The sequence below is a fragment of the Rhipicephalus microplus genome, chromosome 1, assembly GCF_043290135.1.
Source record: "Rhipicephalus microplus isolate Deutch F79 chromosome 1, USDA_Rmic, whole genome shotgun sequence".
Taxonomy (NCBI): domain Eukaryota; kingdom Metazoa; phylum Arthropoda; class Arachnida; order Ixodida; family Ixodidae; genus Rhipicephalus; species Rhipicephalus microplus.
The window spans coordinates 271,708,500-271,721,070 of NC_134700.1; the positions used below are offsets into that span (position 1 = coordinate 271,708,500).

The 12,571-nt window shown below is 47.7% G+C and overlaps 1 protein-coding gene across 1 annotated transcript in view; it reads left to right on the forward strand.

Annotated features, from left to right (window-relative positions):
• Window positions 1-3,019: 3,019 nt before the first annotated feature.
• Window positions 3,020-12,571, forward strand: part of LOC119188176 (phosrestin-2) — a gene marked incomplete at its 5' end in the record, with an annotated part of 521,661 nt that continues 512,109 nt past the window's right edge. The window contains one exon of the mRNA XM_037436098.2: window positions 3,020-3,424. Within this exon, the coding sequence (XP_037291995.2) occupies window positions 3,020-3,424 (405 nt within the window). The remainder of the gene's footprint in view (window positions 3,425-12,571) is intronic.

Here is a 12,571-nt window from a genome sequence, read left to right on the forward strand (position 1 = left end):
AACGTGATTGCTTCTTCACCGATTGAATTGTTTAGCGTAAAAATATGTTGTCAGCAATTAGGCAGAGAAACATGCCGGCAACTGCCGCATAGATGGGCGCAACGCCTGCCTGTTCTTTCGGGAAGGGGAAACAAAGAGGGGGAGTATATGCGCAGCCATCATAAATGGAGAAGGAAAAGTGTATGGCTGGCTTGGTGCCTTAGCGAAACGTCCTTGTGATTAGCAAGCTAACAATCGAAACATCGCTGGATTAAGATTTGTACGATAAAATTTGTTACGCGAAAGCGATGTAAGCGGGAGCAGCAAAGCATAGGCTGACCGCTTTTTTTTCTGCTGTTTCATGCCGAATAGAAGTTGTGCGGAGGACAATCTCATTGGATACTTGAGACATGCGTAGTGTTGTAGTACTAGCAGGATACTCTAGACGAGGAGGACGACGTGTCACAAGAGCAAACGAAATAACAATAAGTAATTAAAAGTCGAAGTCATTGCTGCTGAGTGAGACTAACGCTTTTATTTTGTCGCTAAAGTTGATTCAAGTGGTGGTGTAATTTTGAAGAGTTTCTGCATGAATTTCAGGCAGATCAGGAGGCAGGATTTGAGGCCGCAAAACACTTGGATGCTGAAAAGAAGTGAGAATTTATAAACCAAAACGCATATTGCATAGTATACACTACGGTGAACGCACCCTTTGCACGCTGGCGAGGTGATGTCTCATTTAAAAACATTATTACAAACTACATCGTATTGTGCCATATGACACTTTCAGATTATGAACAATTGAACATGATACATATTAACGTTATAATACACGTAGTCATGATAGAATAGGGATCTAAACCCTGTGGAGCGTCGTCCGTTAAGACTAACCATTAGTCTGCGAAGTATTGTTTCCAAATTGCACTAAAACATCCAAATGCCCTTACCAGGGTGGTGTTACGCACCAAGCCACAGAAATTTTAAAGAAAGTGTAACTATATTTGTGCATCTTACTTTTCTTAAGGTAGTCGAACGCAATTATTGTACTCGTTCAGGTCATTCGTCTGAGGTCGATAGTAAGAATGATTAACACGAGTGCTATTATATGCGTATCTCAATTTATGAGCACCAGGTACAGTCGCCATCTGTAGACGAGAACATACTGTTTTCAATCATAAAAGTGTCTGTAACGAAGCTTTAACGCGCACATCACATTCAACAGATTTGTTATTACGCGTCTTTGTGCACGTGCTCTGTGGCGTAATGTCCTGACTCTCTAAGAACGTCGAGCATGTGATCGGGTTTCACGACACTTTGTTTTCAAATTCAGTCAGAGAAGATGTGAGAATATTCGTAATCGGTGCTTTCTGTATAACAAGGCGTCCCTGTGACGGGTCTTTGCCTATTGGTGTTACGTCACTGGACATTGTGTAGTGTTATTTTCAGCATAAGCGGTGTGTGTGTGTGTGTTGCCACGTAAATACATTACGGGAATGTGTGTGTGTTTTTTTTTGCTTGGCTTGACTGGTTTGCGTGGACTCGCCGAAAGTGCTCTTTCATATATCTAGTTCCATTTTTGTCTCACGAATCCTTTTGTCAGCAGAAAGTAGTAGTTGGAGATATATAAAAGTGCCAATACCTCCTACATTATAGTACAGTTAGGAAAAAATAAGCGCGCTTCTTCTCAGTGCAAGTAGGCTCGCGATGGGCCCTTTTACGACCGACGACGCAGCTCTGGCACGCCGCCTAACTGGGCGTTAGTGTGCGCCCGTCTGCGCGCTTTTCTCTCACTTCGCAAGGCGAGAGAAGCGCGAGCGCTACAAGCGCTGGAGTCGCCGAGCTCTCGGCGCCTTATTGGCCGGCCGCCGCGGACGGCGGATGTGACGCCAATCACCCGGGAGCCTTCCGGTGGCTCTAAAAAAGCGAAGCTTGCCAGCCGCGTGGTGCAGCGAGTGTTGTGTCGATCGCTCGCCGAGGGCGCAACACCACCACAACTGGCGAGTCTGTCCCAACGTCGCGCTACGCGCCGAGAGGCGTGGTGTTAGCGCCGCGTCGGAGTCGCCGCCGCTCTTTCGGAGAGTCCGGTGCAAGCCGTTCGGCCTTTCACCCTCCCGAGTCTCCGCAGAGGTCAGAGGACAACCGCTGAAGCAGACCAGCTGTTCTGCTCCAGCTTGCATTCCGCTTTCGAAGGTGCTTTCGGTGAGCGCTTTCTGCAACGGCTTTCAAGACAGCGCATAGTGTCAGATAAACGTCTGACGTCGACAGGGCACGTTTCTGTCATCGTCCGTGCAGCTGACACTTTAACAGCGTCTTCGTCCTGCCTCTTCTGGAATTGGGAACTACAGCGTCACAGACTGAGTGGAACTGCCCCCAAAGTGCTGGTGTTGACGTCGCTCTTGTTCATGATTGCCTATCGACTCCCGAGTCAAGAAAAAAGCTCGGTGCACCTAGAGGACCGGGGAAACTTGGAGTGCTTGTGTGCATGTGTGCATGTCATCTTTGAGTCAAATGTGTCGCTTCCCGTCTTCTGGTGTTGCTCCAAGAGGATACGCTTCTGTTCCGTAAACAGTGGCAGTGACTCCACCCTCTCGGCTAACTCCCACAGACAGCAACACGGAAATGCACTTGATGTCACTGGTGCTTCGCCTTTGCCTGTCAGTAGAATAACAGAAAAATCTTCCACCCGAGCAGTGCTCAGAAGCCTTCAATCCACAGTGCGGTAGCACGGCTTCTGAGGCTCGTGAGAAAACCCCACCTGGCACCAATTCGGCAGCTAAGGATTTTTTCCCCCTTTATTGAACGAGAGTTGTGGAGGAACAATCGGAAGACTGTTTTTGGCGGGAAACAAAAACATTCGGCACTAACGAAGAGCAACCGCTAGAGTCCAGTTATACAAGCAGTGCTGCGTCACGTGCTTTTGCCCCGACCTGAACTGCCATCGTTTTGGGAAAAGCACAAGCAGCACCGAGAGTGAACGTGAAGCGGTAGCCGTGTGCAGACGTAGTGTGGCACCAGCAGTAGCGAAGATTGCATTTAAACAAATGTCATTCGCTTCACAAGCGTGGTAGCCACGGCCGGTGTTCTGAATAGAAGCGCAGGCGGTAGCGGCACGGTACAGTCGGCGACGTCCTGTTCCCAGCAGCAGTCTAGCAGCGTGGCGCGGCTGGCCTCGGCCGGCCCCAAGCTGTCTCGGGGCGGCCTGTGCTGCGTGCACGAGGGGGCCACCACCGACGACGAAGCGGACGACGCGGCTCGCCAGTCCGCGGCTGGTCGGCGGCCGCCCCCGTCGCAAGTCAAGGTGGCGCGATTCCACGAGCTCCGGCGGCAGGCCTCGGCCTCGGCCAAGGCGTCGCCTGAACAGCGCAAGCGAGAGGCATCGCCACCGCTATGCCACGTCGAGCTGCGTGGCAGGCAGGTCGTCAAGAAGTCCTCGCCGGACTCGAAGGTGAGTCGAAACATCACTCTCATGCTACCTAACTACAGTCCAGCCAGGCTGTAGCGAACCCGGCTGAATCGAATTATCCCTTATATCGAACTATAAGAAAACTACGGCTGCATAAAACAAAACTAGCTGGTACACTTGGCGTATAGAAAACCGGGAGGGAGCCAAGTGAAGTTGTCTTTCCCTCCCTATAAGATGGCTTTTTTTTTTCACTAAAGGGGACTTTCCCGCGTGCATTTGAGAGAACAAGCAGTGCAACTACGAAGTCTGTATCAATACCACATTTTCTAGCCTACAACTAGCCTTTGCGTATACCCCCCCCCCCCCTCACGCGAACTGCACAAACAAATAAGTAATAGAACTAAAAAAACTATTAGTGTTGTCCTAAGCCACCTCCATTGCATTATCATGAAGCGGCTTCGGGAAACCCGCTTGAGCACAACTATCAGCTTCGAAAGTATGGAATTTTTTAGAAGTTTTATCTTTTATCATACGATGTATCACACTAGTTCCCATTTCTTAATGAGTTTGATATATGTGGTTATGATTGTATAGCGTGCCGCCCAATACTTCGTAGAGACATAGATGCTTGATAGAGCGAAAGTTTGAGGTGTTAAACCAGAATGTTACAACTTCACGTGCTATCTGTGAAATAACAAGAAGAACAGGCAACATTTCAATAACCAACCGATAAGTTTATTAGAAAAAACACCTATATTGCAACAGAATCACGTGATCGGAGACACATAAATGGGTGCACTGTATGAGCAGTGATTTGTGACGTCGTGGTAGAACTGCAGGGGAAGATTTAATTAAAAAAAAAAAGGAGGCATAATACACCACTACTCGTGTGAAAACCTCTCTTAAAGAGATGCTAAGGGTGACGTAAGTCTCGTTGAAGAAATTTATGCTTTTTTTTTCAAGTTCTTGTGGTCAGAAGTGGCAAACACTAGTTTCCAATCACTGCCTTCGCTGCAGTATTCATTTCGTTCAAGATATATATAAAACAAAGAACAGCCCATAACAATGATAATTGCTAAACCGCTCACGGATATAAAAACTTAACGACATTAGAATGAATACGCAGGACAATTGTTTTTCAATCGCATTTATTCTAGACAAGCGTCAACCAAATCTAGAAATGCGGCACCAAAACAGTCCGACCATCAAATTCTGCCAGTACAGCGCTATCTGCGGTTCGTTTTTCCCGAATTCATGTCAGCGCTCACGGGTGCTATTCCGCTCCCCTCTGGAGAGCTTATTGACGGAGGCTAATGGAGCTGCAGGGCATCATTATTAGATCGGGTCGGCTGTTCCCCATTCGCCGATTTCTTCGACCGCGCCTCGAACGTCGCCAAACACTCGATGCATTGTTGTGGTCACCGCCGCCGACACACTCGGGTCATGCCACGTACCATTTGTTTCGATGGTGACGAGGCTGCGAGCACATTTAGACCCATTCTATGTTTGTGAAGAACGGTATAGGTGCCGTCGACCTACTGAGGCGATCGCAACTGATTGTAGCAACATCACGGAGCGCAGGCTCCGCCCAGCCCAAGGCTCGCCCTCACCCTATATGACCACGTGACAACTGGCACAGCAGCTGGAAAACTGCCTCCGAGCACAGCGCGTCGGGCAGCCAGTTGTGACGCTATCATAGTTGGCGATCTTTCGGCTAACGCCGCTACAGGCACCTCGGTATGTCGACGGCACCTACCGCTGTTTACAAACACGGTAAAGGCACACATCAACGGCCTCGTCCTGTTTGACGCGTTCTTCGTTTGCTCCGGTACACTTGCTACGAGCCGCGTGTGAGTGGGAAACTGTACTGATGATTTTCATCGTTGTGATTATGAAATTTCCACTATGGTGCACAAAAGTAAAACAAACTTGCTCGCGTATACAAACAAAGGGGCGTGGTGATGCAGTGCCAGCAAAGTGTACATAGAAAAGACGTATGCGGCGATACTACGACTCGAGTCTGTAGTTTCATGACACACAGAGTAGTCTTCGTGAGGTTATAGAGTTTCGGAGAACTTTTTCATGATACTCGTTACTTATTTCGATAAGGTTCGCTCATGTGAATGGAGCCTTCGTGAAAGGCTTATTTGAGTATTTGAGTCGCACAAAGTCTGAATACAGTACCGTCACGTATCGACAATTTCACGCTCTTTAGATGCACGAATAAACAAACGCTAGTAAGCCTCACTATGATATCGTTTTGCAGTTTTCACCGGCTATGCATGCTATCTTCGCTTGAAAGCAAAATAAAAAGAATCACGGATACATTGACCCACGCTAAGAGCGCTGAATTGCGGGACGACTGTCATAGCGACTGTCTTGCCTTATCTTTTTCCCTGCTCCGTGTCACTTGTCCTCTGCTGAGACGTAACTGTCATTTCCAAAATTAACGCGTGCAGCTGACTGCTTGACGGTGTTATTAATACTTCTTTATTCCCTTGCCTTGTCAATAAAAAAAAACGTTTTCTTTTATTTTTTTTGTCATCCACTCATGGGACGAGCTAAAAGATAGAAAACCAAGTCAATGTCCGAAGCCTCAAGAAAAACGTGTTCCATACAGAGAGAAAAGAGGATGGTTATTGAGAAGACTCGACGAAAACTGTACATTGACCGGTTATTAGATTGCGAAAAGGGAACTTACAGGGTACACATAAAACTTGGGAGGGCCTTCGCTTAGAAATTCAGGTGGAGACGTGAGCTGCAATGAACTTTCCTCACTTCTCAGACTTCCCGAGAAGGAGGAAATAAGATGACGTCCATTCCATACGATTCTGTTTCCATATAAGAATTCTTTTCAGCCACAGCAATGAAGCAACCATAGCTGGCGAGCAAGGAGGTGAGAAGCTGTATAAGTGGATCCGACTGGTGAGCTGTGTCTATCAACGGTCGGAATGAGCCGACTGCTGCATAAAAGAGCAATAGTAAGGCTGCTTCATATCCGGCTATACTTCATGTAGTGAGCAAAGCAATCGCAAACAAACCCCCGTTGGTATTTTTTTTTTCCTCCTAGCTTTCACACCCTCTTTTTTGCTGGCGAAAATGCGCTGCAAAGAGTTGCCAAGTTGTTGATGGAGCTGGCTGCAAGTGTTTTTACTTCAACTCAGGCTCCATCATCCCGCTATTTCTTCTTACCTGACAAGCGAGCTCAGGGTGCATCAACTCAATAAAAATTAAAAAAAAAATAAAATAAAATCTAACGCTCTTTTTTTTTTTTTTGCTGTTCCTCCGTATGAAAACGAATGACCTTATTTCGAGGAGCTTATGAAGTTTTGAGAACGAGAAACTCGGCGCAAAGCATGAGCCCCAAAAATATAACAAATAAATGAATAAATAAAAACACGCTTTTGTTAGCGCGGATTCATTTCATCGTTTTTTTTTCTAAATATTCGCATGAAAGTGGCTGTGCGATCGCGCACGCTCTTTTTCAACACAAAGCCGCGCGAATCCAGCCGTCATGCCCTCAGCGTGAGAAAAAATGCTGGCCGGGGCACTTATTGTGGCCGGAGTTTCCATAGTTTCGATTTGAGCGTTTTGACGGAGCATCGAATAACCAATCGTCTCTCATATTGACAGCCTGGCAACCATGCTGCGATGGAAACGTCTGGCCACGCAAGCCCCAGCGCCGGCGCAATAAGCTGGTGACCACGCGCGCTTGCGTTTTGTGAACAGCTCCGTGTAAACGCGTCGAACGCACGAGGTGTACCGTGGCGCGACAGGCAGAACGCGCCGGCGCTTGTACCGTTAATCAAAGGCCTCCCGCGCAACCTGAGCCACAAGGGCGACCATTTCGATGGTGGCGGCATGCTAAGGGCCCGTATTCACAGATTCAAGCACGTGTTACGAACCCCGGGTGGTTGAAATTTCAGACACAACTGCGGCGTCCCTTATAATCATATCAGGGTTTTCAGACGTATCCCCCCTCCCCCCCCCCCCCTACTCCACCGCAAATAACTATTAATAATGACCTACCACCTGATGCCTTCCTCCAGAAAAACAACTTTAGAAATCTTTTCAAACAGCAGAGTGACTTGTTGGACGAGCTGGTTAATTCTTGACGGGCTAATGGTGCGAAAAAATGGCGCTTGTTCATCCCTCGTGTTTGTTTTTTTTTCGCGCCATTAGCTCGTTAAGATTTTCAAACAGCTTTGTTTCTGTTTGTGTATGTCGGTGAATGTAGGGACTGGTTTTCTCATCTCTGTCCTCACCGTTTATTTAACACAGCTGACACTCAGCACGTAGGATTAGCGCACCAGACGATCAATTAGATTACGCCGAATCAACGAAGCTAGCATGTCCAACTTATTAAATGAAGCTAGCATGTCCAACTTATTGAAGCGAGCATCTCTTCAGGATCCGTTATTCTGCACCAGTCTTTATTTACACTGCTAAAGGGATGCGGCTCAGTGTATATCTGAGAAACTCCTTAGCTTAGCTCCTTCCTCTCAGAAGCGACATCCGCTCAGCGTCGAAATGATAACAGCTACCACAACGAACAGTCCGTTGACAGCGACAGTTGTCACGATTTGGAATGACAAGTGAGGAGTCGGTGCGCATTTTCCCGACCAACAATTTCGGTTGAAGAAGACCAGGCTAGAGTGATGCATCACATCGCGAGAAGCTCGTTCACATACTACCTCTACCTATAAAGAAACGCGCCGTAGCAAGAATTCACAAAAATGTGAACGCTGATTTGAAGGCCCGATATTAGGAACTCCGTCTAAACTCACGCACAACTTCTTTCCGCGCGCTAACGACCACTCCACAACCTCGCACGACCCTTTTGCATTACGACACAGTTTTTGTTTGTGACGCGCATAGACAGGGATTTGACGAAGGGTTCTTTTATCACCACGGCACAACCAACCTCCTCGCGTTCCCGCCCGTGTGGAATGACGTCGGTGCCGTCATGACTGCCTGAATAAGAGGTCCTGGAAAGCCTGTCGCCGATAACGTCAATCTCGACGTGCATTTATAAAGCGCCGGCTCATTGTCGATCCTTGCGTGAAGTCTTTGTCCGAACAGGTGTCGTCGCTGGGGAGCCGACGTTTTAAGGCGCCGCCTCGCGCTATCTGGCGCACAACATTCGCTTCGTTGAGTCCCATACGAATGAGCAGCGCTCGCTAAAGAAATGAAAATATATAGAGAGCTGTGCGTTGGTAACTAAGGGAAGCAAAGTACAGTTTTGAACGCTGCTTTGTTTTCAAGGTTGCTTTACTGCTGCAGTGAGTTCATTATGACAACCGACGGAATGTGGGCCTCATGAAGAGAATAGGGGACTTGAAATGTTTGCGGGGTTGATATGGGTGCGTAGCTTGATTGAAAAAGTATGCGATAACTACTACTACTACTACTACTACTACTACTACTACTACTACTACTACTACTACTACTACTAATAATAATAATAATAATAATAATGGCATTGGTAATAATTTTAATCAGAATATGAGAAAGAAGACAGGTAGCAGAACAACCCTCAAATGTTTAAGTCAATGTACATACACTGCCCGATCATCATTAAATGCCTATTAAAAACTAACAAACAAACAAGCGAAAATTTCGTAGTACTCATCGACTACTTCTGCAAAAAAACGTCAACAAAAGAGTAAAGGACCCTGTCAGCATGAGCAGTAAACGAGTGTTTCTTCTTTACACAGTAGCCCCGCCATGATGGTGTAGTGCCTAAGGTATTTGTATCTGCTACCCGCAGGTCGCGGGACTCCTGTGCTCCTCTTTGCCCCTTCCCTTTTCCTGTGTCGCGCATATGTTGCGCGCTTCGTCATCCCAGCTGCGGCAGCTGCATTTTCGATGGGGACGAAAATGCTATAGTGCCGTGTGCTCAGACTTGGGTGCACGTAAAAAAACACCAAGTGGTCGAAATTTCCTGGAGTCTTCCACTGTGGCGTCTTTCGTAATGATATGGCGATTTTGGGACGTTAAACACCCCATATCAATCAATTCTACATACAGTACTGCTGTATCCCTTCCGCGTGATGCGAAGCACTAGTTGCTTGTGTAAGGGATGGGTGACTTCCCGGTCTCTTGTGGTAGCGCGGTGTAACCGGGTGGAGGACACGAACGCTGACAAAAAGAGGATACGAAAACAAACAGGTTTATGGCATTATTTACACATATTTACAGCATAGAAAGGTTAGTGGTTTCACAAACCACGAGCGTGGTGGTTGAACCGTTACATGGTTCAGAGCGACGTCCAGCACTCTGCGGCGTCGTTTTAAGCCCTATCGAGCTCCTCCTCTCCGAGTGGAACACCAATCACACACACACAACAGGTGAGGAAGACGAGCATGCACCGTCCACGTGAACGTCCAATATTGAGTCGTGATCACTGCACTGCAAGGTGGCGCCAGTGGGGCTCTTCCTCATCGTGTGTGTGCCGCTAGTCGAGAGGTCCCACGATCCTGACACCATACATCAAAGGGTCCGCCGATTTGTTCGCTTAATTAGCGGGGTGATTTGCGGTGGCCGCCGCGGTCTCTTCCAGGAAGATGCTGTCTTTGTTGTCCTCTCTCGAATGGTTAACGGCGTCGTGGCGACATGACGTCTCATCCTCCGGCTAGCAGGGACAATGCCTGGCGGGCATAGGCAGCCGGTCGGTCGTCTACTTGATTGAGGATTAAAAGGAGCGCCGCTCTCTTGTCAGCTCTGGCGCCGGTCACAACAGCTTCCCCGTCTCCCGATGAGTCGCCGAGGTCATCAGGCACCACTGCTGCCTGAAGGCACGACGAAAGGGTCCGCATTTGAAAGTCAGGAACTCGCCTTTACTTGCCACATTGTCTGGGTAATTGCTCAAATCTTCGACAGCGTCTGGCAGACTAGGCGCCGAAGGGATTGAGAGCCTCCCCAGAAGACCGGCTTACGCACAATGGCGTCTGCCCAGACGAATTTCCAGGCCAAACTTAACACCTTACACAAGCGAGGCAAAATAACCTCAAACAGATACGCTCATTTATTCCATAAAAGAGAGAGAGAGTGTGAGAGAGAAGGGGGAGGCGTATAGAGCGACGACAAAAGGTCGCTGCAGGTATTCTGTGTCTTTTGTACCGCCCGCAGTGTCAGAAAATTAATAGAGGACGATTTCGAGCGTACATTCTATTGTAAATGGCTCTGGTATTTTTCTTGGAGTAATTTTTGCCCGTTACCTTATCTGCGGGTATCCCTCCTCGCTTCAGAATTTAATCGCATTTTCGATGTGTAATTGAGTAAAGTGTTCTCTACGGGAAAAGCATCTGGAGAAAGCGATCCATCCCACCGCGCTTCATTTAAGGTGACGCACGTATGATTACGAGCGAATGGTGTGCAGCTTTTTTTTCCTCCTTCTTCAACGATGGTATAATAATACCAAAAAAAAAAGAAGCTTGCCTCTTTTTGTATCCTCCCACCTGCTCTTGCCTCTACTCCGTACTAGACACGGAAGCGAGATCAGGCTACGTTGGCGAGTGATTAATTGTTTCTTCTAATGGAAGCCACAAGCTCCCTATTTATATTATCCAGCGAAAAGGGAGATCGCTCGTGCATGTATGTACCGCACCACGGAGTTGTTAGCCCCACGCAAAAGCTACACTGGCAGAATCTGCAAGAGACGGCGACGGCGAGGAGCAAGTTTTAAAAAAGCGACTTGTTGAAAAACGAGGCATTCGGTTCGGCTTAATAGAAATTGTCCCGCAATGCTCTTGCTTTGAAATTTTCACGCTACTGTCTTAGTGAAAGCTTGCTGGCGTTGTATATATGCGTCTGTTTCTTCTTTTTTTTTTTCACAGCAAAAGCTGTTATCAGATCATAGCACGGATCACGCGCAGCGCCATAGTCGTCCGCCGCCCCCGCCGGTGTCCGTAACCAGTACCGAACGAAAAAAAACAGTAATTAAAAAAAACACCAATGACGCAATGCAATTTACAAGCCGGGTCCGCTGCGTGCCTGTCCAGTATTCCACAACTGAGCCAGGTCAGTGCTTGGAACTTGTTTCTAAACTGGCCTTAGGCAGGCTAGATGTCGGAAAAGGAGTCGCGTTGATGTGAGTAATAAAGCATTATAGAACATCAAAGGAATGGCCAGGCGTCACACAATGCGAATGGCGCAACGAGTGGGTCGTCCAATGCTCCAACCCATTAGAAGAATTGTTCTTGATCACGTATCAACTGTGGCGCGTATACCCACTTCAGGCATATTTTGCGATCATCGTCACTCACTGCATAAAAAAATTGCACGAAGTTCCTGAAAAGTGTAGCGAATACCACTCTTCTCTAAATAATGTCGACAAATAGATATGATTATTTATGGCACAGTGGGTTCCCAGCCATGCGCTTGTAGCATCCCTAAGAGTGTTTACAAAAGGCTCTGAAAGGCTGCTCTTCTATAGCTTTCGCTGTGACTGTGTTGTGCGTTCCTGCCCCGCCGCGGTGATCTAGCGGCTAAGGTACTCGGCTGCTGACCCGCAGGTCGCGGGTTCGATTCCCGGCTGCGGCGGCTACATTTCCGATGGAGGCGGAAATGTTGTAGGCCCGTGTACTCAGATTTGGGTGCACGTTAAAGAACCCCAGGTGGTCAAAATTTTCGGAGCCCTCCACTACGGCGTCTCTCATAATCATATGGTGGTTTTGGGACGTTAAACCCCACAAATCAATCAATGTGTTGTGCGTTCCGCGCAGGCTTGGCGTTTTTGCTTTTTTGTTTTCTTTTTAGTCACGTTGAGCTACTTGCTGCAAGCAGGTCTGGCCTGCAATTTCGGGAAAAATATTTCCGCAATTATCGCATGTTCGTCAAATTATTGTCGCGAATCAACACACTGGTTAGAAGAAACCCCGTTTGATCTGACACCATCCCCATCTCCGACACTTCCCATCGGGCGGGTGAGGAGCTCAGAGGGAGGAGCACGTGAGCTCTGCTGCAGACACGCACGTGAAAAGTTGGTCCTTTCCTAGTTGTGAAACATAGCCTTTTTTTTTAAGCTCAAGCTTTGCCAAGAATAATAAACAAACATCTCATTTGCAAACAAGTAGCTAACAAAAAAGAACAAGCTCCTCTGATAAAGCCAGACGTGAGCCCAAATCAAGGGCATCATTTGTGTGTGTGTGTGGGGGGGGGGGGGGTGCTAACTCGTTTTTTATCTGA